The sequence below is a fragment of the Cebus imitator genome, unplaced genomic scaffold (assembly GCF_001604975.1).
Source record: "Cebus imitator isolate Cc_AM_T3 unplaced genomic scaffold, Cebus_imitator-1.0 Scaffold467, whole genome shotgun sequence".
NCBI lineage: Eukaryota > Metazoa > Chordata > Mammalia > Primates > Cebidae > Cebus > Cebus imitator.
Genome location: NW_016107782.1, coordinates 148,887 through 172,847, shown reverse-complemented (window position 1 = coordinate 172,847; position 23,961 = coordinate 148,887). Strand labels below are relative to the sequence as shown.

At 36.8% G+C, this 23,961-nt stretch overlaps 1 protein-coding gene across 11 annotated transcripts in view; it reads right to left on the bottom strand.

Moving 5' to 3' along the window:
* Positions 1 to 1,005: 1,005 nt before the first annotated feature.
* The window catches only part of MDM1 (Mdm1 nuclear protein), a 44,111-nt gene continuing 21,155 nt past the window's right edge, over positions 1,006 to 23,961 (bottom strand). For 9 of the 11 annotated variants that reach the window (XM_037732714.1, XM_037732719.1, XM_037732716.1 and 6 more), the window contains 8 exons: positions 22,121 to 22,150; positions 21,612 to 21,787; positions 20,462 to 20,788; positions 19,456 to 19,568; positions 19,252 to 19,361; positions 8,284 to 8,536; positions 3,083 to 3,142; positions 1,006 to 1,814 (listed from right to left, as the gene is read on the bottom strand). In XM_037732714.1, coding sequence (XP_037588642.1) covers positions 1,702 to 1,814; positions 3,083 to 3,142; positions 8,284 to 8,536; positions 19,252 to 19,361; positions 19,456 to 19,568; positions 20,462 to 20,788; positions 21,612 to 21,787; positions 22,121 to 22,150 — 1,182 coding nt within the window. In that variant the 3' untranslated portion in view covers positions 1,006 to 1,701. The remainder of the gene's footprint in view (positions 1,815 to 3,082; positions 3,143 to 8,283; positions 8,537 to 19,251; positions 19,362 to 19,455; positions 19,569 to 20,461; positions 20,789 to 21,611; positions 21,788 to 22,120; positions 22,151 to 23,961) is intronic. The other 2 variants (XM_037732715.1, XM_017512262.2) reach the window with 1 other exon arrangement.

The window sequence follows — 23,961 nt, the reverse complement described above, 5'->3', positions numbered from 1 at the left end:
TTTTTAAGAGAAGCGGTCAATAATAAATGCAGAGCTAAATTGTTGCATAGAGACTGGGGTCATGACCTTGTCCCCATAAGAACCATATCCTAATCCATGTAATACCTGATAGATCAAGTTATGTGGTGTGATTCACTCCAATGGGTGTACCTAGATTTTACATCTATAGCTTAGATAAAATAGACTGTGAGTTATGCAAAATTCCCTGCAAGCTAGCTATAATTCCTTTCTTTACCATACATCAGCGGTCAACCCATTGAAAACTCTGTCCTAACCAACCTTTGAGGAAGAGAATAATGATATATCTATATGTCTAGAGAGAAAAGTTCAAACCTATTTTGCAATTAATATGCCTCAGTGCAGGTATGTATAGAAGCCAATTTGTGTTCTAAAGTCCAGTTATACTCCAATTTCAAACTTTTACTTTCATATTTAATGCTGTAGCAACTTTTAATGAACAAACCAGTTTAATAAAGGTCAGTGGAATTTAGGCAAGTATTTGTATGCCTACACTTCTTTACTACCTCATGATAATGTAAGATCTTTAACAAACTTACTGTGAACCAATGATTTGCAAATGTACTTTTGACCAAATTATCAGTTTAGAACAGATTGTTCACTTGTTTTCCAACCAACAAGCATGAATATTCTGTGTATTTTAGCTTTAGAACTTTCTATGTGTTACTGTAAAGATTTTATACAAAATAGTTGTAACATCCACATTTTTTAGAAACTTAAATTTATATGATTTGCATGATAAGCAGTAAGACAACAGAACATGTCCTGTGAGTGAAGAAATACGGTTAAAAAAAAGTTTTAAATTTTTGTAAATGAGTCTGCCTTGGAAATTATCTGTCCTACATTTGTGCAAAAGTGTCACAGACTTGGCTCCATTTCATTCTGATAGCTGCAAAACAAGTATAACTTTTCATTAACCTGTTACGAGTAAAATTCTTCTAAAAGAATTATTTGTTCCATGTAATAACTTTCTGGAGAAGCCAAACACACTTGATCAATTTTTATTTCAAAATGTCTACAAAATTTTAATTCTCTATTATACAAGTAATTTTTCAAAATCTAGACATTATTCGAATGTAAGCCAAAGTCCTTATACAAATAGAATACACTCAAAGGTCAAAAATATACACATCTTTCAGCAAACTTTGTTACATAAATAAGAAAAATATACACAGTTGGTATTTTCAAAGTACCATTAACACTGCAAACACATATAGAAGGAACTAAAATAAAAAGAAACACTACAGCAAAGGTTAAAGAAACAACAAATTCATTTTATGACATCATCAATTATAAAGATACATATATAAATATATATCCAACCATAGGTGAAAATATACTTCACACTGGGATCTTAACTTCTACTTCACTGTGTTTATCTTTTTAGAAATATTCTCTGGATAGGTGAAATTCTATCCATGACACCTATTATAAAAGTTACAACATGCGAAAAACTCAATAATCTGGTTTGTACTCTGGGACAGATAGATGTAAAAGGAATTCTTTAAAAATTAAATTTTTATAAGCCTATGTTAAAAATCTCCAAGTAAACTGTTCTATTGGAAAGTAAATATTTCAAAGTAGGAAATGTTAAGAAAAGATTCAAACACTCAAAAAGTTTTAACACAATAAGCAATAAAGAAAAATTATGCCAGTGGTTCCTTAAAGGCAACTCAACTAGGTTTATGTTTTACCCCAGAAATTCTCCTTCCGTTTCTTAGCTCGAGCCAGAGTTTGCAACGCCCGGAGACTAGAAGCTGCAGAGCGAGCAGAAATCTCAGACAATCTGTCCTCATCTGCAATGAAAGGATCCCGAGATTATATTCAGAGCAAAAAATATATACTAAATATTATGTTTTATATAACATAAAATTAAAAGTATCAAACTGTGTATCAATGTCAAGTCATCAAGAAAAATGTAACCTATTGAAATGTAAGATACTAACATTCTCATGATAGCTCACAGTAGTCTTCCAGGTTTATTACACATAGAAATCAAACCTTTTAATGTTAAAAATTTAACATTAAATTTTTTTCCTTCCTGAAATCCCCTAATGTCATTAACTGAGCACATGGCCTATGATTTCAGTATTAGTTGAAAATAATTCATCATAATACTGTCTTATCCTACTTTAAAAAGCACAGCTATTCTGAGCAAAAAGGTTTTCTAAATTTTTTCAAAACAAAATGCTATACCATAACATGCTATTTACATTACATTTCTAATCTCACTAAATGTAGAAATAATGTTTGACTTTAACATGCTAACTTTCACTAGTACTGAAATTTCTCATTCTGGGTAAGCTAGTCTATTATAAGGTTATTTATAGAACCTATTATTCCTCCATTAGAAAGAAAACAGGACTGGATTCAAAGTTGCCAGACATTTGCATTTCAAAACATACGACCTGATTTCTAGCTCAATGAATTATAACAAAAAGTCCTAAACCTGCTAAAGGAGAGAAAGTCTTTAATGTATGATAGAGAGTATGAAATTTAAATTTACTTCCAATTCAAAATTTATAAATTCAGTAATTGTATACTTCTTAGGATGAATTAAAATAGTGATTCAATTATTCATATTGAATTCAAGTTCCTCCTGCCACTATTTATAAGCAAATAAATATCAGAATAAAAACTAAAAAAAAAAAAAAAGAAAAGAAAAATGTCAATTTTCTCTAATCATATATTTTTTTGAGCACTAAAAATTGACAAAAATATATAGGCATTTTTTAAAAGATGGATATAACGCTAGGTCAAATTCCTTAGCCCCCAGCTAGACAAGGTGGAAAAAGAGAATCAGCTGTGATGTAGGCACAATCTCTTATTACATGTTTGCCCTAGAAACAATTTTTTTTTTTAAACCACTTTACTCCCAGCTTATTCATTTGTAAATGGGAGTAATTTCACCTCCCTCACAGGGCTTCAAGGATCTAATGAAAAAACTGTGGAAGTACTTCATAAACTATATAATAAAGTGCTAATCAAATGTAAAGCCATTATACTATTATAAGCTATCACTGACTAGAACTCAAACTTTTATGTTATGTGAATACTGAAATACCTTCATCATTAAAGGCTTCATGCTGAGGTAACTGCAAATTGTTCATCCTTGCTTTTCCCACTTAAAAAAAAAAAAAGGTAGAAGAAATTATCCTTCAAATGCCACCAAACAGCTTGTCTCAATTATATACTAAATTGTTAGCAAAAGTAGACTGTCAGAAATTTTATTAATTATCAAACCTACATGTGAGTAAAGGTTTAAAAAATAAAAAAAATTATTAATTTTATATCTTAATAGAATACCGTAAAAGGGCCATTCGTAATTTATAATGCACTTAGCAAGTACGTAAACAAACTATGGATGCCCTAAAATTCCTTCCAATGATAATATTGATCTAACTTTAAAGAAATGTAGTAAGCTTCTGATTAGAGAAGATAAATATACACATTTACAAGAACAACAAACAGCGAACAAAAGGAATGGGAGCAAATAAGACGGCAAGAAACTTTTTGGAACATAGAAAGCAAATGTAAAGGCAGTGAGTGTATAATTATACCCAAGTAAGCTGACTTTTAAGCCAGCAGAAGACTGAAATCAAGAAACAACCAATTTGTTCCCCTCATGGCTGTGGGTTTGAGAGTACAGAATACCATTGAAAGTTGGAATGAGGGCAAGACTGAACTAGGAAGCTAGCTAAAAATCTTTTTACAAAAATAGTTAATATGCCAGATCCTTCTTTAAATTTGCACAGCTGGGCAATTCCCTCTTTCCCAAAAGAGGCATGCAAGTTTTGTCTCTAAAAGTTTACCAGAGCTACTGTGACTGAAGGATACCAGGTTCAACTGTGGGCAGGGGTACTATATTCAAAACAGAGGCATTATATATATCATTTACCTCTTCAAAGAGGTAAGACATACCATTCATGAAATAAGAATGGGATACTGTATAAAAGGAATATGCAATGTTTAAAACAGAAAGAGAAAAATCTTTTTAAAAAACTAACAGTATGTGGAAAGTCAAAAAGCAGACCCACCTGACCCAGCCCCCGCCTGGCTGTGCCCCTCCACCCACCCTGGTAGCTTAACACAAAGGACATAATTTTGGGGAGCTTTATAACCCTTCCCATGGTGTGAAAAGCCAGGGTATCTCCCCTGGTCAACACAGGGCAAGCTCAAATACCGCTGCTACTACTGCAGCTGGTACTCTTGCAAGCAGCACCTCCTGATTAGAGGCCAACTGACACAGTCCATTACACCATCTCTAGGTAGAATAATGCCGTGCCCAGAATAGAGAAAACCAGTGTGTGACCTCAGCTATCACCACTGCCTGCAAACAACCTAGCAAACCAGTGGTCCTGAATCTGTCTACGGGACAAGTTCATTACTATTACAACCAACATGCAAGAAAGCCAGCACTCTAACCTTATCTATAACCAAGGAATCTCAGGAGTCCCAGATCTTTCCACTGGTGGGAAATTTCTTTCAGCAGAGACACAATTGCAGTGCTAGGCTCAGCAGGGAGTCTACCCCATTACCCAATAGTCAGGCAGCCTTAGTGCTCATGAAGGGTCTTGGAGAAGGGGTCTTCTTTCCCCTCATTCACCACTGCAGACATAGCTGGGGCTTCTCCCACAGGACTCGGTATGGGTGTGCCTATAGACAACCTGTCTGGAACACCTCAGGGTGACTGCTTCCCCACAGGAGGAGCACTCCCCAGGTACAGGCTTGCATGAGAGGCATAGTCACAATTCCTATCTACTTGGAACATCAACATTCCTACAGACAAAAAGAGGTGCCTGTTTGATCTGAATAGCTGGGCCACTGAGACAGGAGTGAGGCTGGGAGGTGGATAGCTTTCCTGCTGGCTTGGCAGGGGAGGTGAGGTGGCTCCCACCCTTCACCCTGATGAGACCCCATTGCATCTAACTGAGAGCTCCTCCACCCACGTTCACCAAGGCTGTCACCTCTGCCCACCAGTGTGTATTGCATTCACCCACCTGCTTTTGTTTGCTACAGTAATTTCCTACCCAGGGATACCTCCCCTACTGGCCTGAAGCCTGAACTATCAACTCAGTAAACAAAATACTGGAAAAAAATTAGATAAATAAAAAAGTACACACCACAGGGGAATGAGATAAGCTTCAAGAGACCTCTGCCATTCCAACCCCACAGGAGACAGTGAACTTGCGCACACACTGAGTACCACAGCTACTACAACCAGCATCTGAGAAAGCCATCCTACAAAGTCTCTCTATAACCAAAGAACTTATAAAGACTCTTCACTCCTAAAAGCACCAAGAACCAAATTAAACTATAACAAATTATAATCACCAAAGTCAAATTCTTAAGAGGGGAAAAAATGAAAAAAAAAAAACAAAAACACAGTCAAATCAAAAATAAATTTGAAAACAATTAGAATAGTATACCCAAAAAAAGAAGGAACCAGAAAGTAATTTTGGCAATACGACAAAACACGGTTCTATAACATCTCCAAAAGATCACACTTGCTCCCCAGTAATGGATGCAAACCAAGATGAAATCTTTGAAATACCAGACAATGAATTCAGAAGGTTGATTATTAAGCTACTCAAGAAGCTACCAGAGAAAAGTAAAAACCAACATTAAAATTTTTTTTTTTAATTTCAGGATATAAATGAAATACTTTGCAGAGAGATAGATATCGTAATAAAAACCCAATCAGAACTTCTAGAAATAAAAAATAGAGAAATACAAAATGCAGTGCAAAGTTTCAAAAACAGGCTAGAATAAGTAGAAGATAGCTGGCATGCCAGGTACGAGGGGAAAATAAAGCAGAAAAAAGAATTTCAGAGCTCAGAGGCAAGGCTTTTGAATTAACCCAAACAAAAATAAAGAAAAAAAAATCAAAAGAAATGAACAAAGTCTCCAAGAAATATGAGATTATGTAAACAACCAAACCTAAAAATAAATGGTGACACTGAGGGAGAAGAAAAGGCTAAAAGTTTGGAAAACTTATTTGAGAAAATAATTGAGGAAAACTTCCCTGGCCTTGCCAGAGATTTAAATATTCAAATACAAGAAGCTCAATGAACTCTTAGGAACTTCATTGCAAAAAGATCATAGGCATATAGTCATCAGGTTATCTAAAGTCAATATGAAGGAAAGAATTCTGTCAGAAAAAAAAAAAAGCATCAGGTAACTTAAAAAAGCACCAGGTAACTTATAAAAGAAAAACTATCAGACTAACAACAGATATGTTTCTCAGCAGAAACCTTACAAGGCAGAAGGGATTGGGGTCCTATCTTTAGCTTCCTTAAACAGAATACCTGTCAGCAAGGAATTTTGTTAGTTTAGCAAAACTAAGTTTCTTAAATTAAGGACAAATAAAGTCTTTTTCAGAAAAACACATGCTGAGGGAATTTGTCACTACCAGACCAGCACTACAAGAAACGCTAAGGGTTCTAAATTTTGAAACAAAAGCTTGGTATGCAGCAAAACAGAACCTCCTAAAAGCTTAAAACTCACAGGGCCTATAAAACAATAACACAACAGAGAAAACAAAGTAAATAACAGCTAACATAATGAATAGAACAGTACCGTCACATCTCAATATTAACACTGAACGTAAATGGCCTAAATGCTCCATTTAAAAGACATGGAATGGCAGAATGGATTAAAAACCATAAACCAAATATCTAACACACAAAGATTCATATAAACTCATGGTAAACGGATAGGAAAAGATATCCATGCAAATGGAAACCAAAAGCAAGCTGGAGTCTTATATCAGGCAAAACAGACTTTAAAGTAACAACAATTTAAAAAAAGACAAATGTCATTATATAAAATAAAAAGCTCAATCCAACAAGAAGATACTACCGTCAGTCCTAAATTTATATGCACCTAACACTGGAGTTCCCAGATTCATAAAACACTTACTACTAGACCTAAGAAATGAGGTAGACAGCAAGATAATAATAGTAGGGGACTTCAATACACCACTGACAGCAACAGATAGATCATTGAGACAGAAAGCCAACAAAGAAACAATGGACTTAAACAGTACTCTAAAACAAATAGACTTAACAGATATTTACAAAACATTCTACCCAACAACTGCAGAATATACATTCTTCTCATCATTTCACATGGGAACATTTTCCAAAATAGACCACAGGTGCATTAAAATGCAGAATTCACCACTATAGAATATATCCATGTAACAAAAACCATCTGTACCCCAAAAGCTATTGAAATAAAAAATTTTAAAAACAGAAAAGACAGAAGATAAAATTAGTAACTTTTCAAATTAAAAGACAGAGATGAAAAATAGGAGAGGTAAGATAAAACATAAAATCATGTCCAACATCTGTATTAATAGGAGTCCTGGAAACAGGAAACAGAGAAAGGAGAAAATTTTTTATTTTTTTTTTGCCACCCAGGCTCAAGCAATTCTCATGCCTCAGCCTCCCAAGTAGCTGGAACTAAGGGCATGCGCCATCACACCAAGCTAATTTTTTTGTAGTAGAGACAGGGTTTCATCCTGTGGCCCAGGCTGGTCTCAAACTCCTGGCCTCAAGTATTCCACCTGCCTCAGCCTTCCATAGTGCTGGAATTACAGGCATGAACCACTGTGCCCGGCCAGGAGAGGGAATTTTTGACTGAATAATTCAAGAAAATGTTCCAGAAGTGAGAATTTTCCAGATTGAAAGGTCTATGGAGTACCAGCAAAATGAATAAAAAAATACCCACTCAGAGGCACATCATAAAATTTCAGAACATTAGATATGAGGAGAAGATCCTAAAAGCTGCCATAAAGAAAACACCACATATAAAAGATCCAGAATAAAAGTGGCATTCAACTTCTTAACATTAACAGTGGAAGCTAGAGGAGCTGAGCAATGCCTACTACAACTAAAGGAAAATCATGTCTGGCCGTGAATTCTACACTCAGGCAACATTTGGCAATGTGTCTGGAGACGTTTTTGGTTGCCACATACAGAGAAGGCATGCTACTGGCACCTATCTAATGGGTTCCCTCTATGTCTATAGATAAGAACTTGAGAGATATCTCACACATATATAACAGCAAAAAGCGAACTTAGGTGAAGCACAATTGGGTGTCCCAAAGAGGGATTTTTCCTATTTAAAGAAATCTCATTAATACATTAACCAAAAATAAGAAATAAGTGATTTATTAATATAAAGTGCATTCTTGGCCTTTGTACCTATCAGTATAACACTGTATTTTAAAAGACAAAAAATTAAAACGAAAATAATTACCATTGTGCTGAAACTCTGGGTCTCTAAGAGAGCCCTGAATTCGACGAGAGGGATGCCAGTAGGATGGAACATGCAGTGGAGAAGGCGACTGTCCAGGGGTATTTGTTGGGTGTTCTGGAATTTTTGAAGCTGGAACAGTTGCCTCAGTAAATTTGGGGATACTGTCTTCAGAATCTTCCCGCAAAGGCAGAGGATCAACTGTTTTTATACCAGCAGCTGGAGAAGTCAATAGGGATATTGCACGATTTTCTTTCTAAATGACAAAAAAAAAAAAGAGAGATACCTACGTGTAGATATATAAATAAATAGGCCAAACATTTAAATGCAAAAAAACAGGAGAAAATGTGAGAGAATTTATGCAACCTCAGTGTGGGAAAGATATGATACAGACAGACTTGGCTGTATAAACAAAATACGTAGACATTTTAAAAATTAAGAGAAAAATGCAGAATTTGGAAAAATATACAACCTTTATGATTGATAATGAATTATCATTGCTACATAAATGTTTCTTTAAAAGCAATAAGAAAAAATATAAATCTAATTAAAAAGTAGAAAAAGTATGAATGAGCAATTCATATACTGTACACACAAATCATAAACAGTAAACATATTCTACCTTACTAATGATCAAATAATTATAAAAAATGAAAGCAGTGAGATACTAATTTTTCACTTACCAAATTTCAAAGATTAATTTTTTAAAAAACAGTGACACCTGAGCTGGCAAGGATGTGGAAAAATTGGGAATCTCATAGAATGCTATTGGGAGTACAATCTTTCTGTGGGGCTGGCACAACATAGCAGAAGCCTTAAAATTTTGTGTTCTTTGACTTCTTTGACTATACAGTAATACTTGGGGAGTAGTTACATATACAAAATAATATAAACAAAAATGTAGCTAAAGGATGGATTTCTTTACAGTAGTTCTTCAAAACAGATTAAGAAATAACAGGAATCTAAATAACAATTAGATTTCAACAATAAGCATCTGGTTTTTAAAAACTTTGGTATAACTATAGACTGCATGTTTCCATAAAAATAAGATTATAAATATTTCATGATATGAAAATATGTTCACAAAACAGTGCTAAAAAATAATTAAACCTTTCTAGAGTATAATAAATAACCAAATATACTAACACATATATATACCTAAATACCTCAAAAATGTAACAGCAGATGTCCCTAAACAGTATATATATATGTGAGATATTTATCTTCTTTTATAGTTTGGTCAGCATTTGCTGTTTTCTACAATGCCTAAGTATCACTATCCTAAAAGTCATTAACAATTTTACTTTTTAAAAGAAGGCAGCTGGGCACGGTGGCTCACACCTGTAATCTTAACAATTTGGGAGGTCAAGGCAGGATGATCATTTCAGGCCAAGAGTTTAAGATCAGCCTGGCCAAAATGGTGAAACCGATCTCTACTAAAAATACAAAAATTAGTCGGGTGTGGTGGCACACACCTGTAATCCAGATGCTTGGGTGGCTGAGGCACAAGAATTGCTTGAGCCGAGAGACAGAGATTGCCAGAGATGGCAGTGGGTCATAATTGCATCACTGCACTCCAGCCAGGAAACAGAGACAGACTGTCTAAAAAAATACAATAAAAATAGTTCAGATGCAGTGGCTCATGCCTGTAATCCTAGCACCATGGGATGCCGAGAAGGGAGGATCACTTGAGGCCAGAAGTTGAAGACTAGCCTGGACAACGATATATCAAGACCCATCTCTATTTATATATTTAAAAAAATTAAATTAAAAGAAGGCAAGTCAGTAAAATCAAATACAGTTCCACACTTTCCTGATTATTTCTTGTAGTTGTTGCCTTCACTTATTATCTTTGATTCTATCAATGTAACATTCAAAACATTACTTTCTGAACTTAAATATCATTTTCTGTGATTGTAGAGCTTATTGCTTCAAAGGGGCGTAGGGCTGCTGTTGGTCTCAACCAATAAACATATTTCAAATTAATATCTAGGATAAAACCACAAACCTTCTACTTGCTTTCCTTTTTAAACGAGTATCACAGTACAATACAAATAATTCCAAAGAGATATTGCTTTTTTTCATTCCTTTTTCTACACATATGAACAAAATTTGTGATCTCTGTCAAATTGGTTTTACAATTGCTGAAAATACCTGAAAGAAACCTGTAAAATAAAACACACGGGGTTCCCAGGTTTAACATAACTGATTCTGTGATCTGTTTTGGGGCCTAAAACCTCAAAAGGCCAAGAGGCCTCACCGCTCTACTTAGCCCTGTGTACAGCAGTTCTCCAATGAGAAGACACAGTGATTTGATTTACCCTGTGAATCATATCATATTTGCTTTGTTGCTTCACATATTCCAGAGGTGTCCCAGCGCCATTAGAATAATATCCAAGAGAATAAGCTCCACTTCATTGTGATGAATTATCTATCTTTTTGATGTGCTGCCGGATTCAGTTTGATAATATTTTGTTGAGGATTTTTGAGTCTATGTTCATCAGGAATGTTGGCCTACAGTTTTCTTTTTTGTTGTGTCCTTGCCAGATTTTGGTATCAGAATGATACTAGTTTCATAGACTGTGTTAGGGATAAATCCCTTCTGCTCAATTTTTGGGAATAGTATTAGCACATAAACAGAATTAAAAATTGATCATCTCAGCAGATACAAAAAAAGCATTTGATAAAGTCTGATATCCCTTCATGATAAAAATCCTCAGCAAACTAGACAATGAAGGAACATTACCTCTCAAAATAGTAAGAGCCATCTATGACAAACCCACAGCCAGTATCATACTGAATGGGCGAAAGCTCGAAACATTCCCCCCTGAGAACAAGACAAGGATGCCCACTCTCACCACCTCTATCCAACATAGTACTGGAAGTCCTACCCAGAGCAATCAGGCAAGAAAAAAAACAAAAGGCATCTAAATAGAAAAAGAGGAAGTCAAATTATCTCTGTTCACTCATGATATGATTCTAAACCTAGAAAACCCTAACAATCCCTCCAAAAGAACTGCTAAATGACTTCAGTGAAGTTTCAGGATCCAAAAATCAGTGTTCAAAAATCAGTAGCATTTCTACACACCAATAATTCAGGGCAAGAACCAAATCAAGGATACAGTCCCATTACAATAGCTCCCCCAAAAATAAAGTACCTAGGAACACAGCTAACCAAGGAGATGAAAGGCCTCCACATGAACTACAAAATACTGCTGAAATAAATTATAGACGACATAAACAAATGAAAAAGCATTCCACGCTCATGGATTAGAAGAATCAATATTGTTAAAATTGCCATACTGTCCAAAGTAACTTACAGATTCGATGCAATTCCTATCAAACTACCAATGTCATTTTTTACAGAATTAGAAAAAAGTTCTAAAATTCATATGGAAGGGGAAAAAAGGGCCCAAAGCAATCCTAAGCGAAAAAAAAGAACAAAGCTGGAGGCATCACATTTCTTGACTTCAAACTCTACTATAAGGTTACAGAAACCAAAACATCATGGTACTGGCAAACAAACATATACACAGACCAATGGAACAGAAAAGAGGAACCAGAAATAAAGGCATACACCTACAGCTATCTGATCTTTAAGAAAGATGGCAAAAAATGAACAATGGAAAAAGGACACCCTATTCAATAAACAGTGTTGGGAAAACTGGCTAGCCATATGTAGAAGAATGAAATTAGACCCCTACCTCTCACCATATACAAAAATTAACTCAAGATGGATTAAAGACTTAAATGTAAGACCTCAAAGTATAAAAATCCTAGAAGAAAACCTAGAAAAAACTCTTCTGGACATTGGCCGAGGCAAGGAATTTATGGCTAAGTACTGAAAAACAAATGTAACAAAAACAAATTGACAACTGGGACTTAATTAAACTACATAGCATTTGCACAGCGAAAGAAACAATTAACAGAGTAAACAGACATCTTACAGAATGGGAGAAAATATGTGCAAATGACATATCTGACAAAGGACTAATATCCACAATCTATAAGGAACTTAACAAGAAAAAAAACAACTACCTTAAAAATTGGGCAAAGGACATGAACAGACACTTCTTAAAAGACAAAGAAGCCAACAAACATGAAAAAATGTTCAACATTGCTAATCACCAGAGATGCAAATCAAAACCATAATGAGATATCATCTCACACCAGTCAGAATGGCTACGATAAAAAAGTCAAAAAAATAACAGGTGTTGGTGTTGGCAAGGATGCAGAGAAAAGGAAATGCAACCCCTGTGGAAAACAGTATGGAAATTTCTCAAACAACTAAAATTAGAGCTACCATTCAACCCAGCAATCTCACTACTGGGTATCTACCCAAAAGAAATCATTCTATGAAAAAAGATCTTCACTTATAGGTTTAATCCAGCACTATTCACATTAGCAAACTCATGGTATCAGCATAGGTGTCCATTAACAGTGGACTGGATAAAGAAAATGTGGTACATATACACACCATAGAATACTGTGCAGCCATAAAAAAGAAAGAAATTATGTCCACTGCAACAACATGGATGCAGCTGAAGGCCATTATCCCTAAGTGAATTAACACAGAAACATTAAATCAAATACTGCATATTCTCATTTATAAGTGGGAGCTAAACAATAGGTACACACAACATAAAGATGGAAACAGACACCAGGAACTACAAAAGGGGGAAGAGAAGGAGGGGTGCAAGGGTTGAAAAACTACCTATTGAGTACAATGTTCACTATTTGGGTGATGGGTTCAATAGTAGCCCAAACCCCAGCATTACATAATATATCAATGTAACTGCATATGTATCCTCTGAATCTAAAATAAAATTCAGGCTGGCACACTGGCTCAAGCCTGTGAGCCTACCACTTTGGGAGGCCAAGAAAGGAGAACTGCTTGAGCCCAGGAGTTTCAGAACAGCATGGACAACACAGTGAGACCCCATCTCTACAAAAAAATTTCTTTTTTAATTAGCTAGGCATGGTGGCACACATCTGTGGTCCCAGCTAGTCAGATGCTAAAGTGCAAGAATTGCCTAAGCCCAGGAGGCTACAATGAGCCATGATCTCACCACTGCATTCCAGCCTGGGCAATCGAGCAAAACCTTGTCTCGAAAAGCAAAATAAATGGGCCAGAAGTGGTGGCTGTAACCTGAATTTGCAGCACTTTGGGAGGCTGAGGCAGGTGCAAAACTTGAGGTCAGGAGTTCAACACCGCCTGGCCAACACGAGGAAACCACATCTCTACTAAAAATACAAAAAATTAGCCAGGTGTGGCAGCAGGCACCTGTAGTCCCAGCTATTTGGGAGGCTGAGGCATGAGAACCGTTTGAGCCTAGAAGGCAACGGTTGCAGTGAGCCAAGATCATACCACTACACTCCAGCCTGAGCAATAGAGCGAGACCCTGTCCTCCCCTCCCCACCCAAAAAAGTGAATATAAAATTAAATTAAATTTAAAAATAAATAAATAACAACCAAGATCCTTACTCAGCCTCCCTTTCCAATCTCACTTCCTGCCCTCTCCTCTTTCCTCTCCAGGCTCCAGCCACACTAGCCTTTTCACTCTCTTAATTATCTCTGGGTTCCTGCCCTAGGCAAGAACACTTGCATTTGCTTGCTGGATTTTTTTTTAGATGAAGTCTCACTCTGCCACCCAGGCTGGAGTGCAGTGGCACAATCTGGGCTCACTACACCCTCCGCTTCCCAGGTTCAAGCAATTCTTGTGTCTCAGCCTCCCAAGTAGCTGGGACTACAGGCATGTGCCACCACATTCAGCAAATTTTTGTAATTTTGTAGATGTAGGGTTTCACTGTGTTGGCCAGACTGGTGTCAAATTCCCGACCTCAAGTGATCCACCTGCCCTGGCCTCCCAAAGTGTTAAGATTACAGGCGTGAGCCACTGAGCCCAGCCCCTGTTCTTTCTAACTGGAAAACAATCTGCCCCAGATCTCTGCACGGGCACCTTCCTCATCAGTCAGGTCTCAGCTAAAATGTCATCTCCTTAGAGATGCCTGTCCTGAACAGCCCAAACTAAAGCTGCCTTACCCATCCCTTAGAGGTCATCTGTAGTTTTATTTCATTAACAGTACTTACTACTATGTGAAATTATTTTCTTAAAAAATGATTTGTCCATTCCTCCCAATGAAAATATAAGCCTCATGAAGGCAGGGATATTGTCTTGATTACCAATGAATCTCCAGAACCCAGAACAGTGCCTGGCACATAGTAAGAGCCTATTAAATATCAAATTGAATGAATGAAAATACAACTCCCCTCCAAAGAGGCTCCTTGTCCAGAGTTCTCTTGCTCAGTGCATGGTACCTCCATCAATCTTGATGGGCAAGCCAGAAACTAAGCAGGCATCCCTGTCTCTTATCCCCCATTACCCAACCCAGCATCAAGCCTTATCATTCTTCTCCTTACACAACTGTGCAGTTTCATCCACTTCTATCTATTCCCACCCTCCTTCATCCAAGCTACCAACACCTCCTACGTGGACTACTGCAATGGCTTTTTAAGGGCATTCACAATCTACTGTTGCCTCCTATGGCAGCCAAACAGATCTTGCAAAACATATATCCACCACAATTCCCATACTTAAAATATTTCAATGGCTTCCCACTGCTCTGGAGATAATGACAGAAATCCCAATGTTGCTGTTTTCCAGCCTCATGTTGCACCATGCTCCCTGCCACACACTGTATTGATCTTTGTTTCCTCAAACTCTACATTCTTTCTCTCCACAAGATCTTGGAATAGCCTATGCTCCTTCTCCCATCCTTTTTTCCTAGTTAATGCTTCCTCTTCTTCATCTTAGCTCAATTATGAGTTTTTCAAAGAAGCATCACTGGCTTCCAAAAAGGTTCCTGATCTCCATGACTAGGCCAATTCCTTCCAGAATAGCACTAAGTAGTTTGATATTGAAACTCCTTGTTAGTTTTAATTTCTTTTTTTTTTTTTTTTTTTTGGTGTAGTTAACATGTATCTCCCTGATCAGACTGCTGCAGGCTTCATAAGCTCATGTACCATGTCTGTTTCTATTCATTATCATTGCCATAGCATGTGGGTAAATCTGCTGATGAATGAAGTGAGCTAATGCACACTTGGGTTTTTAATATAATTTTAAGATTTGAAAATGCTTCTTGATAATCAAATCAATATGAGAATTCTACCCTAAAGTTTTGGGACATACTGATAATTTATTGGAAATTGAATGACCTACAAGTTTAATTTTATACATTACAATAATATAATTTCTTATAAATGCTTTAGTAAGAGAATATAAGGGGAAAAACTGATGGTATATATCAAAGTTTAGCAACTCCTCTGCCTACCAGTAACCAAAGCGTAGACACTGGGAAATAACAAAATCTAGCTAGCTCCTGGTATAGTCCCTGGTAGTGCTGGTGGCAGAAAATTCACATGGAAGGATATCCAATCAAGTTGTCAATAATAAACTTGCATACATATATACATATGTATGTATGTATTTGTTTGTTTGGAGACAGTCTCGCTCTTGTCTCCCAGGCTGAAGTGCAGTGGAGTGATTTCTGCTCACTCCAACCTCCGCCTCTCGGGTTAAAGCGATTCTTGTGCCTCAGCCTCCCGAGTGGCTGGGATTACAGGCAACTGCCATCATGCCCAGCTAATTTTTATAATTTTGGTAGGGACAAGGTTTCCCTATGTAGGCCAGGCTGGTCTTGAACTCCTGGCTTTACGTGATCCGCCCACCTCAGCTTCCCAAAGTACTGGGATTACAAGTGTGAGCCAGAAGCTTGCTTATTTTAGAGAAGTTGGTAATTAAAATGTTACAAGTACATAGCACGCACAGTGAGACAGAGATTGGCATTAAAATTCTGAGGGACGATATTACTCTATTTATTCAATAAATTAATTCAAGAGTAAGTGAAAATAATACATATAAATCTAGCTGCAAATATGGATTAGTCACTTGTTTTGGCTGAATCAGCTGTGTGTATATAGCTGCCTAAACGCTCACACCTTCCAGGTGGCGGCCTGGATATTTCTCAGGAGGAGCAGAACAGTTCACTAAGATTTGATTCTCATGAGTCTTCTGACTGTATTCCTAATGTCACATTTCCTTTAATAAACCAACATATACATAAGCAACAGGAAATAGTTTGGATATTCTGTCACTTCAATAACATTCATTCAGCCTGTTACCTGCTATGAGCTGGGCTCTGTTCTAAGCACTGGGGATTAAGAGGTAGAAGGTGCTCTGATCCCATCTCCCACCTGTTCCCAATCCCTGAAAACTACTACTTTGTATTCAAATTCACAAACAGTCATCAGCAAAATTCCCTATAGATTTTCAACCTCTTCTCTGAATGTTCTCTATTCTACTCCAACCACTTACACTCATGATTATATGTTAAGCCTTGTCATTACTAGTAACTACAACCTCTCCATAATCTCAATTTCTGACCACCATCTCCTAACTTTGAAACTATTCCCCACGGATGCCCCAATTCCAACAAGTCTTTTATTTTACCAAGACCATCCATCCACTGATCCTATCACCTCTGTACTGTTTTCAAGTCCCAGTGTCCTTCCTTAACCAACTCAACTTCAACAGCCAATCATTATAATCCCTTCTTCATATATACCTTAACTCCATTACCCTTTTTCTCACTTTGTCTTACTCTCATGACAAGTTCAAAATCCTAGGTAAATCCAACTCTCTATCTATCCTGCACCTCTGCAGCCAAACATTCCTGGAGAAAGCACACAATCCTTCCTGACTGGTCTTCCACCACCTTTGTGACCACCAACTTAAAATGGCCCCTTAACATTGGCCTAAAATATTACACATTCCCCTGGCCCACTCACTCTCCCACTCTCTGAGATGACTACTCTATGCTTTCACTTTCCTCGAATCTCCAACATCTTCTCCGGCCTTAGTCTCAGCAAGGATCTTTCTTCACATGTCACAAAGGAGCAATCAGAAGAGGCTTTCCAAAAGCTGCCATCACATCTTCCTAAATTCACCAGCAGTGCTCATGAATTATACCTTCCCTCTTGTAACAATGAAGAAACAATCGATGTCAAAAGCCAGCCCCTCCACATCTCCACCAAATCCTAAGCCCTTTCTCCTACTCAAAGGCATCTTTCCAACAACTTTCCCCACTCCTGCACCATCAACTTTTCTCTCTCCAAAATTATTTTTGTCAACATACAAATGTGCTGTTATGTCTTCCATCTTGATCTCACCTCTCTCAACTACCCCTGCGTTACTCTGCTTCCCTTCTTGGAAAAGAAACACTTCAAAGAATTTTCTGTGGCAGCTGTATCCAATTCTTCTGTTCTTTTTTCTATTGAACTCACTCGCACTTAGGCTTTTTTCCCTCCCTTCCACCAAAACTGCCCTTTATCAAGGTCACCAATGACCTCTGTGTTGCTAAATCCAGTAAGCAATTGTCCTGTCTTACTGACCTATCTCTTCTTGACACCTCCCTTCTTGACTCTCCCTTTCTGACACCTCCAGGATACCAGTCTCCTGTTTGTAACCACTTCACTGGCTGCTCTTCTTCAATCTCTTTGCTTACTAGTCTTCAACTTCCCAATATCAAAAAACTGGGGCTCAGATCTGTCTGCAACTATTCTTCTCTGTCTATACCCACTCCCTTGATTTCCTCTAGTCTCAATACTTTAAATACCTGACCCACTTAAGTTATAAAAAACCTCAAATCTGTAGCTATAGCCCAACTTCTCCTCTACACTCCAAACCTATATAGTCAATTCCCTATTCAACATGTCTACTTGTATGTCTAATAAGCTTCTCAAATTTAGTGTGTCCAGAACAGAATTACTGATCTTCCCCAACAAATATTTTCCTCACACTGCCTTCCCCAGCTCAGTTAAATGGTGACTCCAACCTTATTGCTAAGGCCAAAACTCGAGTCATTCTTGATTTTTCTCTTTCTCCCACCCCAGATCTTATCCATCAGCAAATCTTGTTGGCTGTATCCATGTGTACCCAAAATTGAACTTTATCATATGACCTTCACTGCCACCACCAAGGTCCAAACAACCATCACCTCTTACCTGGACAGCGTAAGTGACTCCCAAGTGTTTTTATGCCGCAGCTCTTGCTCTGCTACTATCTATTCTCAACACAGCAGCCAGAAAGACCTCAGAAAAAACTAAGTAAAATCATGTCACTCCTGTACCTTTCCAATAGCTTCCCACTTCATACAGAGAAAAAAATTTTTAATCTTTGCTATGATTTACAAAGCCCTACACAATTTAGCACTCCATTATGTCTCTGAACTCTATCCACACTACTCTCCTTCTCATTCTCTCTCTTCTCCAGCTATACTGACCTCCTAGCTGTTCCTCAAGGAAGCAGGTACCTTCTCACCTGAGGGACTGCACTTGCTGTTCTCATCACCTAGACCTTCCCAGATCCGCATACAGGTCAATCCCTTATGTTTTTCAGATCCTGCTTAAATGCCACTCTCGCACTGAGGATTTTCCTAGCCACTTCCTGTTCACTTCAGCAGCTTTATTTTTCTCCTTAATACTAATCAATATCTAAAATACTACATATTTTATCTGGTTATATTGTTTATTGTCTCTCTCCACCACTAGAATGTAAGTTCAATGACGGCCATGATCTTTGCCTGTTTGTTCTCTGCTATATCCCCAACACTAAAACAATGCCTGGAACATAGCAGGAATACCACTGTCACACAGTAGATGCTCAATAAAAGTATGCTTTCTTCCTCTTCCTATTGAGTCACTACTGACAAAGTTGAAAGTGTATTAACAAAAATGCAATGCTTCTACCAGAAAAAAAGTCAAGCCTTTTGCCTTATTAAAAGCATGTTAATAGTATCATCTCCTCATATCATAGCCACAATTCTCTAAAATCTTAACCTATCATTTATTTTTTACATGTGTCTATGATGATTAGTCCCAGATGAGATGCTTTCTTCCCAAAATATATTTACCTTAGTAAATTCATTCTCTGAAGTTTCTAAACAATCCTGAGAGGTCATTCTTTTCCTCTGCTCTGTGGCTGGAGGCTTCATCTTAGATGGAGACACTAAAACAGCACCACCTGGAAAAATAAAGAAGATGACAGTTTCAATTACATTAAATTATCATGTAGAAAAAGCAGGTTAAATAAGAACTGCATGATGTTTGCCAATTACCAACAGCTGGAGTAGTGAGATCATGATGAGTCCTCTGGATTCCACCAAGTTCTCTCAGCTTGGGAGTAGGAAGCCGGCCTCCTTTTTCTGAGGATACAGAAGAAGAATCTGACCTATAAATTGAAACAATCTATGAATCTATACAGCATTTCCTCTAGAACATATGATAAAAAAATACTTTGCCATCACTTAAAGTATAAAACTTGTAAGAGGAGGCCATTTTGTTTCTGAAAAAATAACCACCAAATCCACAGGCAGTTAAAAGTGACTGAAATTTTCAATAATGAATAGAACAACTAAGCACAAGATCAAAAATAAAATTTGAACACTGAAAAAATACTATAAGCTATATCAATAGATAAAAACAACCCACAAAGAAAAAAGTGACTGAATACTGGATGGAGGAAAATCACTGCAAGTCAGAACCAATACAGCAGAGAATCCTTCCTTATATCAAGGCTCAAGTTCCATATTATTAGTTGTAACATCCATGAATAAATAAGTGATTTGGATTATAGACAAAAGGCACTATTATCAATGATGGAGAAGAGCCACTCCCCAAAGCAATTTACACACAAAACAATAGGAATTAGCTATTTTCAGAAATCACCTTTTTCAAGATGTTACAAAACATTTTCTTTTTTGGTAGAATCATCTGATATTAAAGAACACCAGTTTATTTCTTTAAACATAGTCATTCTTCCACACACATTTGCAAATATGGCACACCATAAATTACAGGACATAAATGAAAATAAACCTAACTATTTCCTCCCAAAGTACCCCAGAATTCAAGTATTCAATTACCAATCAGTGGTGACTTAAATACCTGAGTGAATCAGATTATTAACCATACAGCAATGCCTACTTTGTGACACTGAAATAAAATCTGCACTTTATTAGTGATAAAATCAAAAGTGCAAACCACTATACTTAGTGACAAAACAAAATACATATCAACTATGTAAATAACGCTTCTCTATACTGAGTAATTTAAAACTCTCACCCTTTTTTCATCTTGTCTGCCTTAGATTTCTCATGTACATCCAACTGCTCTTGCTCTCCTATATAAGCCTGCTTGCCCATTTTCCTGTCCTCTTCCTCCTCCTCCTCCTCCTCCTCCTTCTCCTCCTCTTTCTCCTTGGGCTGTTTCTGTCCGTCTTCAGTGGTGTTCTCTGCATCCCATGCCAGCCGCCTCCTAACAGGTACGGTGGGAGCTGACACGCCCAATTTCTCCATGGTATTTTTCTGGGGCTGTTCTTCCATGATATCTCTTTTTTCTTCTGGTTCTGTAGAAGGACATTTCTGCAAAGTCTTATGGCTTCTAGGGTCTCTGCATAACAAAGTAAGTTTTATTTTAAATGTAAATAGTTTGCACTTTTCTAGTCTACATCAATTTTACTGAGTCTATCGTTTCCTTCTACTGTTCACAATATATGTATTCCCTAGATACTGCCTTGTTCAGGTATTGAAGAAGGAAATATAATTCATCTTATAGTAAAATAAATAAAAGTTACAATCTGGAGTTTCCATTAAAATATTCCAAAATATGTTTATCTTCTTTTACTCCTACCTTCACATATATGTTTGTGTACATCTGCTGACACAAGTCATACCTAGCCCCTAAACTGGCATTTACACACATAAACTAGGACCCCCACGGTCTAAGTTCTTCAATTACTTTCTCTTACAAATAGTTAAATCATGTTCACTTTAAACCCAAAACAGCAGAGAGCTCTCCCATTAAATCAGGAGCGAAGTTCTGAATTAGCCACAAAATCCATTAATGAATGATAATGGATATGTATTAATAGCTTATAGTCTCTAAGTTTTTATTGTTGTTGTTGACTTTCTTTTTACCTTCTAAAGGTCTTTTTACATCTACCATATAGTCATCCCTTCTCTGCTATTAATTGTCAACAAAGAATATTATAAAACTCCAGCCTTCCAGATTTACATTATGTATTATTTATACACAAATAAAGCAAGTCTACATTGCTTTATTTTTTACAGCAAATAAAAATGAAATAAATGGCTGCCACATTTCCATTTGACTAGGAGACAAATTTTGAGTAGTCAGGTCATTTTTCCTATGTCATTCTATGATCTACATAAGCTTCAACAAACTTTTTCACCATCCACAAAGAATATCTCACCCAGCAAGATCTAATGCTCTGATGTTGCTACTAACAGTTCCTTCTGAGCTTGTGGTTGAGGAGACATCCCAACAGCAGTTGCTATCAGACAGAATCTGATTCAGATGGTCCCGAGAAAAATGTGTCCCCTGAACTCGCTTCCTATAAAACTCAGCCTTTTCTCGGAGTTCTTTAACCTATGCAGGAGAGTTCAGACATCACATAGTATTGTAAATGCTTGTTTACAAATAGCACCAAGTAGCATATCAAAGACATTGTACAAATATAGCCAGGGACCAAGGACAAAGGCAAGCAAAATTAGCCACATACAGTCATCAGACTTTGTGCATTTAAGCAAAAACTAAAACAATCAAGCTAAAGCATGATGCAGTTATTTTATTTCAGACCAGCAGGCAGGGAGAAATTCATAGCAGCTAAGAAAAATACTGACACCTACTTTTTATTCCAACTGAAATTACACAAGTAATATATGCATTATTATAGTTTTTAAAAACTCAAAAGCAACCAACCTCGGCATACCACATGGCATTTACAGAACCCTAGAGAAGGAATACAGAAACACACTTAATGATAGGTTAATGCCATAACTAAGTATTAATGGAAACCAATGAAACATATTATTCTCCTTTCTAAGTATCTACCAAACTTGTCAATCAATATTTCTTAGTATTTTTAGCAATTAGTTCAGTAACCAAGATACCTTATTATTATCTTGAAAATCAGCCACATTCTTGCATGGCTGGGATGCTGCTGATGACAGGTAAATTAGGCAATCTAATTATTATTACTATTTCCCCACCTCTGGAAGATACATGCCAGAAATCCCTAACTTAGCTTTATTTCACGGTTTTATATACAGCTGCTACTGCTACAGAAGCCCCCACTGAGATAGTTATGAGGCTTCCCTCTCCAAATTCCTCAATATTCCCCTGGAATCAGCAAAACCTCAACTTAAAAAAAAAAAAAAAAGCACTAAATATATAATTAAAAATAATAGCCCATAAGATCATAATTGCAATATGTTCAACAAAATGACAGGATAAAAAAAGCTCTGATGATTTACAAAGTAACATGAATTCTTTAATATGCAAGTATTATTTTCTTATGAAAAGGAGCTGTACCAATGTCTTTCACTTTATACATCATACTGCCACCTGCTGGCTTATCCAAGTACAATTCCACAAGGTAAAAAACAATGAAGTTTTACTCTTAAAATTCTGTTTAATATCTTTATTCTCAAAAAACACTAATTCTTCATCAAGATAGAAAATTTTTATTCTAGAATTGCTTCTCTTTCAGGGCAAAAAATAAAAAGCAAATAATGAAAGGCAATGCAAAAGTAATTGTAGAAACATATTCTCGGCTCCTTAACAAGATACAATTGTGAGTGCAGAGAGATGAAAGTGTTACATCTCTAGGAAATTGGACAAAGCAAAATACAGCACCTGTATTGCATAAGAAACCATATAATCCCAACAGAGTCCTACTCTAATGAACCATACCTGAAAAGATAATTTGAAATATTTTCTTCATTGCCAAAAAAAATAATAAAAATAAGCTATGTTCATTTATCATTTCTGTCAACTCCTAAAACTTTAAAGAAAATTTCTCACAGTGCTTTTGCATTTAACAGGTAGAAGTGCGGTACACGAATTAACTCTACTGAACTTCTAACCAGGGTATTCTGAATGTACAGGAACCTTGTTATAAAGTGCCTCGATATACTCTAGATGTTAATGCTAATAAGTGCCCGCAGATTTCAAAAGTTTCATGGCCATTCCATCTCCTATATGCCTTAGTATCACTTCCTCCTCTATGTTCTCAAAGTTCTTTGTGCATATCTCCATTAATACATATTCAATTTTACTGGAATTAATTGCACATGTCCTCCTCCTCCAACAACCTAAGAACCCCTTGAGGCGAGGGAAAAATGTAGCATTTAAACACTGAGTCCACACCTGCCCTGAGTGTGGACTAAGTGGTATGACTGAGCTAGACATGGCAGCCGAAGATAAGCAAGAAACTCCCTGCACTCAATGAGCTCACAGTCTGAGACAGGAGGCCAACCTGTACATAAATTATCATAATATTGGTGGGGCTCTATGCCATAATAAACAAATGAAATGTAAATTGAAGAAGTGGTTCAAAAGGGGGACCAATCAGTCCTGCACTGTGTTGGGTAGAGTTGTGGGACAGTGGAGATGAAGGAGGCGGCAGAGGCAGCTGCATCTATCCGTGCTTGATGAATGAAAGAATGGATGAATACCCTCCATGTACACAGCCATCCAGTTTTACGTGACATCAACTTCATTTACACAGGAGGGAAAAAAGATAATCTATAAAAATTTTG